Source organism: Apium graveolens, chromosome 8 (genome assembly GCF_009905375.1).
Source record: "Apium graveolens cultivar Ventura chromosome 8, ASM990537v1, whole genome shotgun sequence".
NCBI lineage: Eukaryota > Viridiplantae > Streptophyta > Magnoliopsida > Apiales > Apiaceae > Apium > Apium graveolens.
In genome coordinates, this window is record NC_133654.1 from 227,733,360 (window position 1) to 227,749,756 (window position 16,397).

At 35.0% G+C, this 16,397-nt stretch overlaps 1 protein-coding gene across 1 annotated transcript; it reads right to left on the reverse strand.

Annotated features, from left to right (window-relative positions):
• Positions 1–951: 951 nt before the first annotated feature.
• On the reverse strand, positions 952–16,223 carry LOC141677249 (SAC3 family protein B). Its single transcript, XM_074483093.1, has 14 exons — positions 15,969–16,223; positions 13,583–13,813; positions 11,980–12,222; positions 8,673–8,879; positions 8,306–8,559; positions 7,124–7,224; positions 6,793–7,008; positions 6,323–6,550; positions 6,156–6,247; positions 5,980–6,073; positions 4,956–5,048; positions 4,125–4,879; positions 3,928–4,042; positions 952–3,185 (listed from the first exon to the last, which is right to left on the reverse strand). Exons 1-14 carry the CDS (start codon positions 16,079–16,081, stop codon positions 1,440–1,442), a joined length of 4,488 nt encoding a protein of 1,495 aa, XP_074339194.1. The 5' UTR covers positions 16,082–16,223; the 3' UTR covers positions 952–1,439.
• Positions 16,224–16,397: the final 174 nt, after the last annotated feature.

A 16,397-nucleotide genomic window follows, 5' to 3' on the forward strand; every position in this document is an offset into this window, starting at 1 on the left:
TCAATCTTCTATTGTATAATATAAGTATATTTCATTACAATAATTATATATTTTATGATAAATATATATATATATACATAGGGTATACATATATATAATATATATATATACATATATATCTAATCGGATCAGATTATTAACTGATCGAATCGTATCAAATCCATATCCTATAGTTATCGAATCGGATTTTTTCGGGATCAAATTTTATTTTACGTGATCCATATTCACTCCATTAGCATTGATCGGAATAGACCGGATTCCGATCCATTGACAGCCCTACTCCCTCCCGTGCTTAGTAAAGTATAGGGTGACTGCCCTACATAACCATTTTTTCTAAAAATAAAATAAAAAAGGGCTCTAAAATGTATAAAAACAGGATTACGTACCTAATTTCGTCCAAACTCCAACGTAACAACTTATAAGCCTTAGTTCTACCGGGGAAATACACAATTACGTCCAACGCATTAACGGAATCAATACACAACATACACAACACCTATCAGTCTAATACGAAAAATTATATACCAAATTCAGCTTATACACGGAGTTGGTCGTATTACACAAAATTTCTGCAGTACATCAAACTGCCGCAAATCATGTATCAGTCTGATATGCACATGAACAGCCAAGGCAGATACAGGCATAGCATTTTATGACAGACGAACATCAACAATCCTAGTAATTGTGCTTTGGAAACTTGCAACACATTTATATATTTGATTTTTTGATGAATTTATTCACAAGTGTGGGGGGGGGGGGATTTGGTTTACTGGGTTGTGAAGGGAGAGGTGTACAGTGTACTGGTGAGAAGAAGATATAACAAGAAGATTAGTTCTTGAGAAAGAAAAAGAGAAAAGGTTGGAAAATAAAACTATGAAAATGGACTTGGTGAGTAATCACCAATACAGAATATTAAGAAATGTATCCAATTGGTGTATTGTGCCAAGTAACTGTATGTGAAGCATTCAAGCATATAGGCATTTATTCATTAAGTGTAAACACAGGTAACCAATGAGTTCATGCCTAAAGTCATTACAAGAGCTTCATAAAGTAACAAGGAATAAACATAATCTAAATGGAAAACAACAATCATATAACATACCCATCATGGTCTCCCACTGACGGACTCGTCTTATAGCTGGGCTTCCTTTGATTACTGATGGGACTGCCCTCCCTGTTTGTGTCAGGTAACTAAGTTATTAGATAACAATACATCTAAAACTCTGCCCTACAAACACTTTTCACCAAATCACCATCAGGTTATTGCATATTAGTTGCAATATATATCACCAACATATACTGTGCAATATAACCGATGGCCTGAGCTTGATTGGAGAAGCAGCACATCAAATGTACTATTCCTTATATAAGCCAAACTACAGCACCTATTTCTTTCCAAGTACAGATGATACAGTAACTGTTAGTGTACAACTATGATGTTAAAAATATATGGACAACTTTTTGTCTATCATGTTTTGCACCACATTACACTTCTCCAGCAATTTGCTTAATCTGTCAGCCTCAGTGGTAACATGGCTCACATCCCGCTCACTGCTGGTTCTGTTGGCAGGATTCATGTTGCCATCATTATCCATGTCACCCAAACTATTGTTCTGCAGGGAACTTCTGTCTTCCTCTATGAATTCAATTTCCTTTGTAACATTTAAAACTTCATTGTGGTTCGATCCCAGCACATGCACAGGTTGAGAAGCTTCACACTCCGGATAACATCGCAACCTGCAGCTGACTTGTAGCATTTCATCTAGAGATGGTTCTATTATGGAATGGAAGGAGACATCACCTTCATCCTGGATTATACATTTATTGGTTGCAACAGCTCTATCACTCTCCTTCAAAACATATGTCCTAGATATTTCCCCATTCAAAAGATTCATCAACCGCCAGTTAAAAATCCTTCTAAATATTAGGGCCCACTTGGGAACAATAAAATAAGTTGACTCATGAAGCTCAAGCCGCGCAAACTTCTGAAGCATCACATATGCTTCTTGTTTTGCTAAGGAGAACCCCATCATCTGACTCGTCTGGGTTAAGTACCTAGTTAAACAATCTTCAAGCCGGGACTTCTGGTTCCCAATATCATAATGATCCATACCCGTACCACTAAACAACCAAGTCAAGTCATCGGAAAAGGATGGTAGATTGCATTGTTTTAATGCACTTATTACTGGTGCTACTTCTGCAGCTGAACTCCACCCTACCCTTGGCAAATACCAATTGACTGCTCTATGCACATCGCTAGATTTCTCTAGCAAATCCATTTCAGGACAAGGCCAACATGAAAGATTAGCATCAACTGCAGCAACAACTTCTTCAATTGATAGTTTCAACGCTTCATTGAATGCAGAGATGCATTGTGTTGGAGTGGTGGTGTAGGCAATTTGCCCGTCGAGCACCTCCATCAAAGGATTCAAGTGGGTAAAAACCAGTTCTTGAGTTTTAACACTATGAAGAACTGGTTGTTTAGGTGAACTACTTGCTAGCCATTCTAAACCCTCTCTTAATAAGACGTCACTAAAAAAACCATCAGTATTCTGATTTTCAAGAAGGAAAACAACCGAAAAGCAACTAACCCTTGAATTGTCGACTTCATTGAGTCCCAATTCAGCAGCTATGAAGGAAGGATCTGAGTGGTTTTTGCATGAGCCACTTAAGATCAAAAGGGGAACGCTCGAACCAGAAGGTAGAGACATCACAAGTTTGTAAAGGCGCTGTTTCTGTAGTTTCAACGGGATACACTCATACACAAGGAACATAATTGCATTTGCACCAGCTACATTCTCTTCCAGATTATCACATCTAGCATCCTTGATGATTGACAAACAGCAGATGGGCTCACCAGAAGAAAGGTCACTAATCCATTTCTTCCATATAGAAAGGTCAGTCGATGACGTTATTAATTCGTCATCATTGTGATCTCCGGCAGGCATGATCTTATCGTACAACCATGAGCCTGCAGCTAAACCTGAGATTATGCTCCTATCTGATCCGTCAATTTGAGAACAGAGAACAACTTTCCAGCAAAGGCATTTTGAATTCACATTTCTTTCACTCAGTCTACCAGCAACCACCTCTGACACATTCACTTTTGACCAGGACCGTTCATGTTTATCATGACGCTCGTTCATAATAAGATGTACGTTGAACTCGCCAGATTTGCTTTGTTGCTTTAGAAGTCAGGAAAAATAACATTAGAATTAAATATTGAAAAACATGGACTTAAATTTGTGAGAATCATGTATTTCTAATACAAATAATATATGCCTGACAAAAAAGTGACAAATTATCATATGCACATGCATAGTATTACATTATTAGAGTAAAGTGAACATAAACCAACAATTTAAGAATGGAAAAATGCCATTTGTTTGGCGCAACTGGCTTGATTTAAGATAGTGGAGGTCAATTAAAAGCATAACCAATTTCTACATTTTCTCTTGACATTTTTTTCACAGATAAAGATGACGATAATTTCATAAAACATACACAAGTACCTTGATCTACTTCTTTTTAAAAATGCTTTAAAACAGTTATAAAGAAACGAATAGCAAGCAAAAATGTAAAAACTTTCGCATTGAAGACTGAAAACTAGTATGGCATTCTAGAAAAGCATATATTAGTTGCCTTCCAATAATCCAAGTGAATTCGCATAATTGGATAAGTGATGAATTCCTGAGATCAACTGATTGATAGTATAATAGGCGTGCATCCAGGGTAAATCAGTTTTGATGGGAACTTTCCCTATACGCAATTCATGATCATTTATTTTATCTTTATATTTAAATAAAAACTGGCATTACAACCAGAAGGCCAGTCCTGTACAAGTGCAAAAGTTTGTTCTCACTACTTGTCAACATAATGAGTGACAATAACTGTTGAATAGATAAATATGACCTGTAAACTCCTTACCTCCTCGTAATGCCGAATCGAAGGGCCCAATGAGAGAGAACTCAATGCAGTATTTGCTGCTATCTGTTTCTTCTTGCGCAATTCACGTTTTTGAGAACAATACCGTCTCCATTTCCTGACAACAAAAGGGTGAGCAAACATGACATGGGATCATGCACAAGTAGAAAACTAAACAAATTTATAGAACAAATCCTAACCTTAAAATTAGAATGAGTTTTGCCTTAGCAACTTCTTCGTCCTGATCACTTTGACTACCTTCATCATTTCTCATGTCCTCGAGAGTACTGATACAATCAGCATCACTCAAGTCTTCAACAAGAACTGCCGAGTTCACTGTTTTATCTGCATCAAAGTCCATTTCAAGAACTGGCAATCTCTCCTGATCAAGTACTATAGGCATAATGTCCATCGGCATTGTTTTGGTTTCAGAATGATTGTTTTTCTCGAAAAAGCTGTGAAATTCCAACTTAAAGCTAGGCATCACAGCATCATCAGTGCTATCATCCATAGATTTTAAAGAATAAATAGCAGGAGATATATTTACTGGTGAAGGATTCAAAGAAATTGGTTGATGGTTGTGGACAATCTGTTGATCAATTGCTAGTATAACTGGCACTGGTTTTGTTGGGGAAGATACAGGTTCGCTGTCCATTTCTTCTTCAGCAACCAGCTTATTCCCCGTGGCATTACACTGAACAGGGGTATGATTTTGCTCATAAACCTTTACGGAACTGATCACTTTCACTGCTTTAGAAGAGACCGGTTCCATCAAAGAAGGAGAAGATACATCCTCAAACATTGTTCTTGATTTTTTTAGATGAACAAGTTTTGAGCACTTTAAAGTCCCAGAATCATTGTTGTTTAAAAATGGACCTTCCTTCACCATATATGGCTCTCCGAATTCTTTAATCGAGAATCCATGATAGTCTAAAAGGTCTTCTATGTCTTCATCCTGTACATGAAACAAAACTTCAGTTTCTATTATACAAACAAAGAACATTAGGCCGGTAAGGCAGAATACAAGTTACCTCCATCCCAAGCCATTGAGCAACATGGGCCACAGGAATTCCTTGATTATTCTGTAGACCAGAGTGCAGCGAAGCCAATGCTTGGGTACGTAACTGGAAAATAAATTCAGCATATGGGCAGCATGAATACAGATATGATAAAGCTACTTTTACTTCCCACCTTCATGCAATTACATAAAAAGAAAACATGGACGAGCACAAACCAAATAGATCATTAACTAAAGAGTAATGATGGAACAATCTAGGTCATATCTGATATCCCAATTGATATCAGCTTGACACAACAGCCCTTCACTCACTAGAATAAGAGTAATTAGTAGTCAAAGCTTTACATGCACAAGAAACACATCCAAATTAAGTGTTTAAACACCAACTACTTTCCACTGAAAATTTAAAATGATGGACCTGCCCTCGTATTATGTTCATCAACATGGTTATAGCATATTTAAGAGTATAATGTAGATTTACATTAATAGTATGGTTAAACATACGGGATAAAAGATTCTAGGAAACAGATCGACTTTACATAACAACAGAACTGTGTTATGGAATTACATATGCCATATAGCAACAAAGGTCAACTTGCTAACTAATAGACCAGCCTGTCGGAAAGAGTGATCGGTCTATCAGGGATTTTTAAAACACTGACTCTAGGTCTTCTGTTGGCTAACAGAAAACAAAAATAAAAAGAAAGTTGTGTTGCTTGCTAGACTTGCTTCGGTGGTAGCACAACATAAAAGATATAACGCTGATTTCAAAAAAACATATGACATCTGAATCTTCAAAAGGAATTTTGTTTTTAAAGAGTTCTCAACCATCTCCTACGTAATTCGTGTTAAATTATAAAAGCTTGATACAAGCAATCTACTGGACAAAAAAATCACATTAATAATAATGGATTCCTTATTTCGGCATAGATAATGCAAGCATTTCATTTGAGTTCAAAGGTACCACCCGAAAACTCTTGTTCAACAAATGATACGAGTGCCTCATAATATATTCGAAAAGCAATTCTTTAACATACCTTTGCAAAATGTGCATGCATTAAGCATGCTTGAAGGTAGCTTGCTTTTCTCAAAAGCCGGAAAAAGGCTATATAATTGCCGATTCTGCAGGACCTGGAAGAGCATATAAACAGATATTTTACGGGAAAATAGATTGCATTTTATGCATCTATATACACAACAGATGTGGTGTGACCTGGCAACATCACGAGCAAATAATACGTCCGGGGCTTGTCGCACTTCTGGAGTCATCTTCGCAAGATCAAGCGAGAGCTCTGCAGGTTCAACCTAGCACATGTTCTTATTTTCACATAAAACATTGAATATAATCATCAAAAAATTGTGCCACGGCCAATTACTTACTTTGTAACCTGGATGCTTGTCAAGTTTAAGGAGTGCATAATAGCCCCTAAACTCTTTTTCTGTTGGCACGTCTATGCCATTCTTTCTGTGATCATCATACAACTGGAACAATTCAACAGATGTTTTATTCATTTGTTCAATATTTAGGTGAGCATCAAATCCTTCTGAAAAGCCTTCTCCTTTTGGGTATTCACATAGCTCGTGCATAGCTAATATATGAAGCCTGATCTGACACCATAATAACCCAACAGTAAATTAGAATACGAAGAATTTGATAACATTTCTTTAGATAACCAAAAAAAACTTTGTTAAAAGTATAAGAACAAAGAAAATAATGATCTAGAATCTAGTTATGTAATGTCAATGAACTTGCAGATAACTTCTAATTTTAACTATTACTTTTGCTGAACGATAGCTTCTTAAGTTAAAAATAACTACACAGGAAAAGTAAAGGAAGCCAAAGGACATACCATCTGCTCCAGCATAGTTATCGCCTCTAGGTTAAATATGTGCTGCATCCTCAAGTCCATCCGGATTGCCCTCATTCTGTCCCACAAAAAATTATACAAACCAAGAAGTCCATCATTGTAGGGCTGATCAAGCAATTCCAGAAGATAATTCATTGTCTTCTGCAGGATTGGCATCGGTCGGATAAGATTTGCTTCTCTCTCAGCTGTCCTAGTGTACTGAAAAAGTTATACAAAGACAACTATAAGTCATCCTGGTTTTAGACAGCATTTTCAGGACAGCTTTAAAGAGGCCCAAAGGGCAGTCGTGCTTGAATAAGAGAACGAAGATGACCTTCTTCACTGCCAGGTATATGCTACTTTGATTTCTGTCCCCGTCCAGTCGTTCATACCGATCTAAATCTCCTTTTCTCTCTCTTTCTGCCCTTTCCGACTCTAAAATATGAATTCAGCAAAAGGCGACGTTCTTGTTTTATTAGAACACATAATTTATAATGCGGAACTGCAGATACTCATAATAGAAGGAAGAACACCAAGTAATAGAAGGAAATACTATTACATTGACTTTACTTTTATAAGGACTAGCAAGAACATACATAGCAAAAGGTAAACAAATTCAAATCTCAGCAAGTCCTTATCTTATTTCACACAAATTTTCTTTAATTGCCACTTCTACTCGCAATTGAAATTGGCAGTTTGCAATAGAATGTCACCTTATGTAAACTCTATTTACCAAGAAACAAAATTGCTATTCCTTTTCTTAAAAATTTGAAAGCCAACTGTTTCAGCATTGAAAATTAAAACCACTAAGCAAAATACTGTTATGATCAAACATATCTAATAGGCTGTAATTATCAGTCTACAACTTTTTTATCATAAAATTATAAAATTAATTTGGTCGTAATGATATCTTCGTTTTACTTTTTAAAATTATGATATATTCAAATTTGGAACTGTACCTACAGCAATTACTGCAGACAGACTAATCTAAGAGGATAAAGTGTTGCTCAAAGGTTGCATATAATCACATTATTAATCTTTTTAAATGAAATACCAGCGCGTTTAAGTATTCAAGTAAAATTAGATGAAATACCAGCGCGTTTAAGTATTCAGGTAAAATTAGTTTTATATCATGTTATACAAATAACAATGCTTTTAAGTATTCAAGTAAAATTAGTTTTCAGATGATTAACATAACTGATTGCAGTATAGCAAAATACTTTTTTAGAAGCAAAGATTTTATTCACCTACAAATTGACGATTCCCATAATCTCATCTCTTCATTTATTTTTAATAATTTACCACTACTACTGTATAAGGAAGAAATTATCCTTGTGTCTATACAAGTAAAATTAGTTTTCAGCCTATAAACATAACTGATTGCAGTACAGAAGAGTAATCGTAAAAGGCAGATTTTACTAATAAATATTTAATGGTTGAGGCTGAAATTATGATCACAAATAGGCTTCAGCATACAGTAAAGAGGACAATTGTGAAATGAAATCTAGAGACCAACCAGGACACATTTCTGGACATAATCCACTTATGATACTGGATGAATCTTGTCCTTCGTATTCCACTGAAATGTTGGCACTGGGATTATCTGAAGACATTTCCAAGGATTCTTTCTTCGACTTCTGATTTCCCAACACAGCCTGATCATATACCCTCAAAGGAAACTTTTGGTTTCCAATAGCAAGACTGCTTGGCTCAGGTTGGCTAAGTTCATCCTTAAAGCGAGCCATACGTTTTGCCTTCGCTTGCAATTCTCTGCACATCACAGAAATCATATTTATGATGTGCTTTAATTTATAATAAACAATATAAGAATGTCTGAACTGCTGACACATATACTCTATAAAAAGTTGAGGACACAAAATTACCTTTCTGTATCATCTTCTGCTACATTAAAATCACCCTGAGAACTTTTATCAGATTTAAGTGAAGAAGGTGACCTACTCCTTTTTGGAGCTGAGAAGTTAGACAACTTCGCTGTGGCCACTTCAGTGTAAACTGGACCAGATGGTACAAACGGCTCATGAAATTGAGAAACAGGTGTGTCTGAGTAATCAGTTGACCTCGTACTTAATCTGTAAAGAAACAGTAATTCTCATCTTTTAGATATGAAAAAAAGACTGACTTAATAACATACCAGAATTGGATATTGACTAGAAGGCTTGTTTAAATACAAGTTTAATAGTGTTTCCACTTTCCGTACATTATATATAAGGATTTTCAAAATCATATCTTAAACAAATATGTGAGTTATTCTTCACAAGCATTTCTGTACACTTCAACGTCTACTTTCAAACGTGTACATACATAAGAGAAAGAGATTCAAACTTTCAATAATAATTCTTTGCCTACATATATTCAACATATATAGGGTTTACCTACCTTGTAGCTAACCCTAACTATAACAAGAATTAGAGTGTATTTTTGCCTCAAACTTTATAGATATTAGTCTCTAAAGGGTAACCAACTCCATTACTGATTTACAAGCTTAATTCAGATTTTTAAGATAATCTTTCACATACATGAACTATCGAGAACTCCAGATTATTGTGAGAGTATCACTTGAATTGTAAACAAGTTTGTACTTGTATATTTCAGTACATTGTCCAGTTGTAAGGTTGCTTAAACCGGGTCATAGTTGAGCATAGTGGTTCAATTACTCGAGACAAAAGTAGTTGTGTGCTAGGTGGTTGTGCTCTAATGGGAACAAGGTTAGACGTTAGAGTAAAGTGTTATTATTAAAGCGATATCAATAAGAGGTTCTCTATACCACATTCATCTCAGAACATGGATGTAGGCCGTTAAACAATAGAGACCGGCCCAAGTAAAAATTCTTGGTGTTTGCCATTCATATTATTATTATATGCTGTGTACTGAAGCTGTGTACTTGCAGATTGTTATTTTGTGGTAGTCGTCTCTCTTTCCGTTCCATTCTGGGCAGTCGCCCTTTCCAACAACCCACTTATTGTATAGTGTATATTGAAGGCAGAAAGAATCAGTTCAAATGCAAGAGAAAAGGGGGTGTGAAAGGGAGCAAAAGTCCATTTTCATTGCTTTAACACAAAGATGATCACTGTCTATTTAGAAAAACTGAACTGACATAAAAAAATTCATAGTGAATGACGTTGGTCGAAAGGAATAGATCGTGAATGTAGTGGCAATGTATTATACTTGCACTCAGTTTTGACAGTGTTATTCATAGATAGTTGATCATATATTCTGCATGCAGGGATCTCAGTATACACAATGCAGCTTAGGATGCTTTTTTTAACTCACAAGCCATCTATAAATAGTTGTATATCTGGAGGCAGGTCATTTCAGCTTCACTATGAGAGTTCATAGTCAGGGCTCTCCGAGTAACCTTTTCTTTATACAAGTACTAATCTGTCAGGACTGGCATATATTAGCAACAAGCTGGGTAGCACGGGTGCGGCTGTTAGGTACCGCGCCGCGCACCGGGTGCGGTTCGGGTGCGGAGGTGCGGCAGGGTGCGCCTGGGTGCGTACCGGGTGCGCCACCCGGCGTATCCCCATAATTTCCGGCGGGGATACGGGAATGGGATTCGGGAGGGGTACTTCTGTAATTTTCCAACCAAAAAAACATGACTTTATATTCCCAAATTGATGTAAGCCCTAATTATACACACTTACTCATCAACGTCATCTCAAACGGCGGTCATCTCCATCTCCATCGTCATTTTCAGTCTGCCCTCTTCTTTCTTCTTTCAGTTCACTTTCTTCTTTCTTCTCGAGTTGTATATATATAGTATATACACACACATATATATATGTATATACTAGTAACCTTCGATTGATTTCTCTTTTCTTCTTCAGTTTTTTCGGATTGGATCAGGGATGTATGTGTATATAGTGTATGTATTTATTGTTGTTGTGGCTCTTTATATCACAGTCCACGTACCACATAGTAGTACAGGGGTGTGTGACTTTTATTTGTTTTTTAAGTTTGACTGTTTAAAAGTTAATGTTAGTAAATTAATATTAGTTATTATACAATAATTTATGTGACTTGTTGTTGTCTTCTTAGACCTTAAATGTGGAAACTTTATTTTTTATTACTTATTAATTAAATATATAGATATCCTGACAAAAGTATATATATATACATATAAAATAAATTTTTAATATTTTAATATTTGCCAAATCCCGCCGAACCCGAATCCCCGTATTTTTAGTTTTTCCGAATCCATGTATCCCCGCACCCACACCAGTGCTTCCTAGGCAACAAGTACTAGTAATTACCAGTAGTAGTTAGGGATATTAAGTAACACAGGGGCATTTATGTCTTTTTAGTATCTACAAGTTAGTACAGCCCATAAATAGATCTTGCATTTGTAATTTCAGTAAAGCATTATCAATAATTAAAAATGGAACTTGTTCCACAAGTCTCTCTCTTCTCTCTATAGTTTCTCTCTCTTGAAACTATTTTCTTCCCAATCTATCTTTCTCTACCTCTAAATTCTAAACTCTGTCTCTATCTCTGCTATATCTCTGATCTTTCTCAATACTATCTATATTTCTCTGATTATCTCTCACTATATCTCTACTTTTGCTGCTTCATTTCTCTGTTTCAGCAGTTGCAAACTAAAAAACACCAAAAATAGTTGAAAAGCAGGTGAGGAATTCTCTAATTCCTGACATATTTATACACAATAAGGGAAGATATTGGTAACCTTCAGAACTTAACTTGTAATTATAAATTACAATTCTTCAGTATAATTGCCTAACAGTCCAAAACTTATACTCTTGTGTTATCAATAAGGGATTCAGGGTACTTGCTATATAGTAGATACACCATAGACACACCAATATATTGATTTTTTAGATGGTTCTAACCTAAAACAAAATAAATCTATCCTATCACAAGCTCCTTTTTAATTTAAAACTTCGAACTCATATCAAAGTTGGCACAACACATTCTCCGGTCTATTTAGTTTATAGTTACAAATAGGTTCCACTTGATCTATTTAGCATGTTATTTGAAAGTAATCAATAAAAAATCAGGCGAGATTTTTTAAATGATTATAAAAAAAGGATCCGAGGACCGAAAATAAACGCTTTAACTGAAACGCCAACAAGGGAACACAAGTATTCACAAAAAAATAGCACTGAGTAACTAGCAGTTACTAATGCTAAGAATCTGCATAGTCTGCAATACCTTTTGGATTCAGTTTGAACAGTAACAGGATCTTCTGTGAAATCATCTAGATCATCATACTGCACAGGAGACCTAGTTCTCTTTGGAGCCTGAACATAGCGTTCTTTATTTACTGAGTTTCGTCCAGTATCATAATTACCGAAATCAGAAGGGGCTGACAAGTGATCATGTTGATTTATGGAGTCCACAAACTGAGCAGGAAAGTTGGCTTTATTACCCCATGCAGGAGTAGAAAAATGAGGCCTGTAAGACAAGTAATGGCAGTAAGGATCTTTCAACTAACTTTTTTAGTGCAACTAAAATATTAAATAAAAAATTAACCATAGACAATTTTTAATATAAATCAGGGTAGAATATATGTGCATAGTGCATGCATGTAAAGGAGTTCAGATGACATAACAACACAACTAAATTTAACAAAATTCAAAACTTTCAGGCTGTACAGAACAAACATATGTAATCAGAGGTACTGTAACCTGTGGTTTAGGAGCTACAATCAGGAGGATGGTGAAATCTATAACGCACACCTCTTGAAATATAAAATAAAAGGTCCATGACAATCAAGAAATGTACTAAAAAGTTACATCTGCTTATCATGTGAAAATATGCTACAACAAAATTCTTATGGTTTTAGGGAAATAGGTAAACGAATTAACAAATATTCATATTTCATTTCAGCCCCTTAGCTTCAATAGTTTATACTATATCGGAGCTTCACGGTGTTCAATACTTCGACAAAGTATATGAAAACTCTTGACATCAAACAAAATATGGAGCCCAAATCCTCAATCTAAAACACAAGCCATGTGGGCATACCAGTTACTAGTTCGAAAAAGTAAAGTAAAATTCGGAATTCAGCTTATTAGCAATGTGATCATGGGAGAACAAACAATTGTTTAAAAAGGAAAAATATCAAATTAATCACTCATTTCATCCAAATGTATCAAATAGGTCATTACTTTCCAGCTTGACTCAATTTGGTTACCAATTTGAAAATTTGTATCAATTTAGTTATTTAAAAAATTAAAAAAAAATTATCGATTTAGTCATCGGGAGATGATTTATTTGACACAAATTTTCAATTTAATGATCGAACTGAGTTAAACTGGAAAGTAATGACATACTTAATATATTTGGACGAAATGAGTAAACTGTCATCACCCTATTGTTATTCTATTTATTAGGTATGTTGACTCATTCTCTTCCAGAAAAAAACTAAGCAAAGTTTCATCAAATGACCAACAGTAACAAGGAAGACTGTGTACATGTACAATATGCATTGAAATAAAAAGAAAGGGTACATACTAACACAAAAAACACACCAAATCGACCAACACGGTATAGAGGAAGACTGTGTACACTATGCATTGAAAAAATAAAGGGTACATATTAACGCAAAAAACACAATAACAAAATATAGAACTTCTATAATATGAACAAGCACGAAACAGTAGTCCTCATTTATACAGCAATGGGAAATTAATAATACACAACACAGACAAAAATGGAGGTAAAAATGACTGTACTACTTCATATAGAGGCTGATATGTATGTGGATCAATGAAGAATTCTGGACATGGAAATGTGGTTATTAACAACATACATTCCGGTTGAAGCTGTGGAGTTACGGAGAGTTCCTTCATCAGGAAAGAGTGATGGAAGTGATCTATTTCTCTTCTGATCTTGAAATTGTGAACTCTTGGTTATATTTAGGCTTCCCGCAGTAGGCACAGCATTAGACGGTATTACTGAGGCCCTCTGATTGGTTTGGCTATTATAAACTTCATTTAAAGTTGGATACTCGTCACCCCATTTAGCTGAAGGTTCTGTGGGCCTAAGATAAAATGAAAATTGATAATGAGAAAATAGGAAGCACAAAAACAATTATGGAATTAACGATAGCATCCATTAGCATAATTGAAATTAAGCCTCTTAGATGTTCCATTTAAAACCAGTAAAACCAATTTGAAAATCCCTATTTGTGTATCTAATACTTAACTCAGTCAAAATTTACTCTAAACTAGTCCAAAGGTGATGCAAAGCAGTGTACCACATGCAAAGTATGTGATGTAGGACAGAGTATAAAAGAGGAGAAAACTATCTCCGTAGAGAATCAATCGACTCAAAAATAAATATATATGCTTATCAAGTAATCAACTATTTAAATATTCATGTCTTAAGATTGAATATCACTACTGTTTATATAAAGATCCTAAAACGGAGAGAATGAGTAAGTCCTAGATAAAAAGAAACAGATCATTTTATTATTATTCTACTATGATCCAAAATATTTTTAATTCCTCATAATCTATTAATCCAATATATTTTAACTTTACTATAAAACATATATTACAATTATGTCAGGAACTAGGGTTTTGTCTGTACGAATGTTTTTGTGTTTTCTACAGAACAAGTTTTAAGAAGGAATCATGGACAGGAACAAAGAGAAACACATAAATTCAGAGAGAATAAATGAGAGAGAGAGAGAACTTGTACAGAAAGCTTGTTATAGAGAAAGAATCTGCAGAGAGAAGTGGAAAATGATTTCATTTTCATAAATTGCAACATAATGAAGTACATGACTTCTTGATAAATATTGTAGCACTGGCTAAGTAACTCTGAAAAGACTGCAATGCCCTTGCTAAATCCTTTTACAAATTAACATTCTAATTACTTAGTCTGCAATAGTACACCAAGTTCCAACCATCTTAACTGCCCACAAAACATGCCGTGATATCCGGAAGAGAAAAAGTGATTTAGCAAGCATAAGAAACAGACAACCTGGCCGTGACAACTGACAACACTAGTATATGGCACCATGAATAACTCCACATGTTGAAGCGGAGGAGACAATTAAGTAATTAACTGTTGTTCAATGTTCCCCTTCTTCATAAGACAAAATCCGGCTTAATGTTTTTACAAGTTTGCCTTCACCAAATTTATGGCATGACGCTTGAGAATTATTTCAAATTTATTTCAAATTTTAACTCCCAGGGACTCAATAATATCAATTTTTGTCTATCTTCAAATATTGTGATTAAACCGACTCAGTTGAGTTTATAAGACACGGCTCCGATAGGCATCTGGCAACTTGTTTTTATGTCATGATGCATGCGTCAGAAATCTGGTGTTAAAGTTTGAGATATATCCTACTTCCCAATAAGTTTCTGGGTATTAAGGGAAGTACTGAGGTCAACATGGACCTCATAAATTTTTGCGTGCAAAAATCTGGTAATCCGCACAAATTGACAGTAATTGTTTATTTAAAGTTTTTTCAGACTCTTCGCTATCAGATTCTGTAGAGTATAAGGTGATCCAACAACAAGCTGTCTTCTTTGTAAGTAACTACAAAGATCTTAATTACATACTCTGTCAACTGTATATCACACTGTTATCCTTGCAGTAGTAATATTCTATTCAAATACCCACAATAAATAAGATTTCTCATTTTTTGTGGTGTTATAATAGACGAGTCCGGTGAGGTGATCAATAAATACCAAACTCCACTACCCAAAACCAGGAAATTCGCAATACAACTAAAAACAGGTGTCCATTTAAAATAACCAACCACACCTCTCACTGTCTAAACCCTAAATCATCAATGAACATCAGAAATCAATTACTGGCCCTTCATTATAACTCTACTCAATCTCGTCATTTTACTCCTGAACTCTCTGAAAAACTCAACTCCATAACATTCCACCTTAACAATCAACCACCAATCAAGATTCACCTCAACCACTTAAAAATCCCCGACTAACACTAATAAACGACGAAGTCTCTACTCTTCCAACAATACTAAACTGAACCGTACACATCCGCAGCATTACATAAATTCTGATAAGTCAAACTAAACAAAATTATCAATTTCACATCAACTAATCATCAAATTAAACATCTATTTCATCTAATATACATCAATTAAGTATCCAAGTGTGTAATTGTGTGTGTATATATACATATATGACTATACATACATATATACATACCTAATGGGAGGTGGAGTAGGCGTAGAGTTGCGGGGAAAGTTAGAAGCGAATGGATTCGAAGAAGATGGTGGAGCGCCTGGACCTGAGCTTTTACCGAAGCCTTGAAACGACATCGTTTGAGTGTGATTTAATGCATAAATTGTATGTAGTTATATTGTATATGCTTAAGAAGAGGTTGATTTGGGAATCTAGGGTTTATGTTTGTGATGAAGGTGGGAGATGAATTTGAGTGACAAGAAAAAGAAGAACAGAACGAGTGTTTTAAATTTAAAATAAAACATTTATTTATTTAATAACTTAATAATTTGATAGTTATTTCTTTACGGAAGTTAGACGAATATTTGATATTATTTTTCATATATGCATTGAAGTGTAATATTAAAAAAAAAATAAGAAGGTTCAATCGTTGAAACTTCCTATCGGTTTTTT

Excerpts from the sequence above, each read along its gene's own strand:
- LOC141677249 (XM_074483093.1), bottom strand. The coding sequence starts at position 16,081 with ATGTCGTTTCAAGGCTTCGGTAAAAGCTCAGGTCCAGGCGCTCCACCA. Across the intron at positions 7,009-7,123 it reads TATACCTGGCAGTGAAGAAG|TACACTAGGACAGCTGAGAG; the intron begins GTCATCTTCGTT and ends TAACTTTTTCAG. Across the intron at positions 6,074-6,155 it reads TTTGCTCGTGATGTTGCCAG|GTCCTGCAGAATCGGCAATT; the intron begins GTCACACCACAT and ends ATGCTCTTCCAG.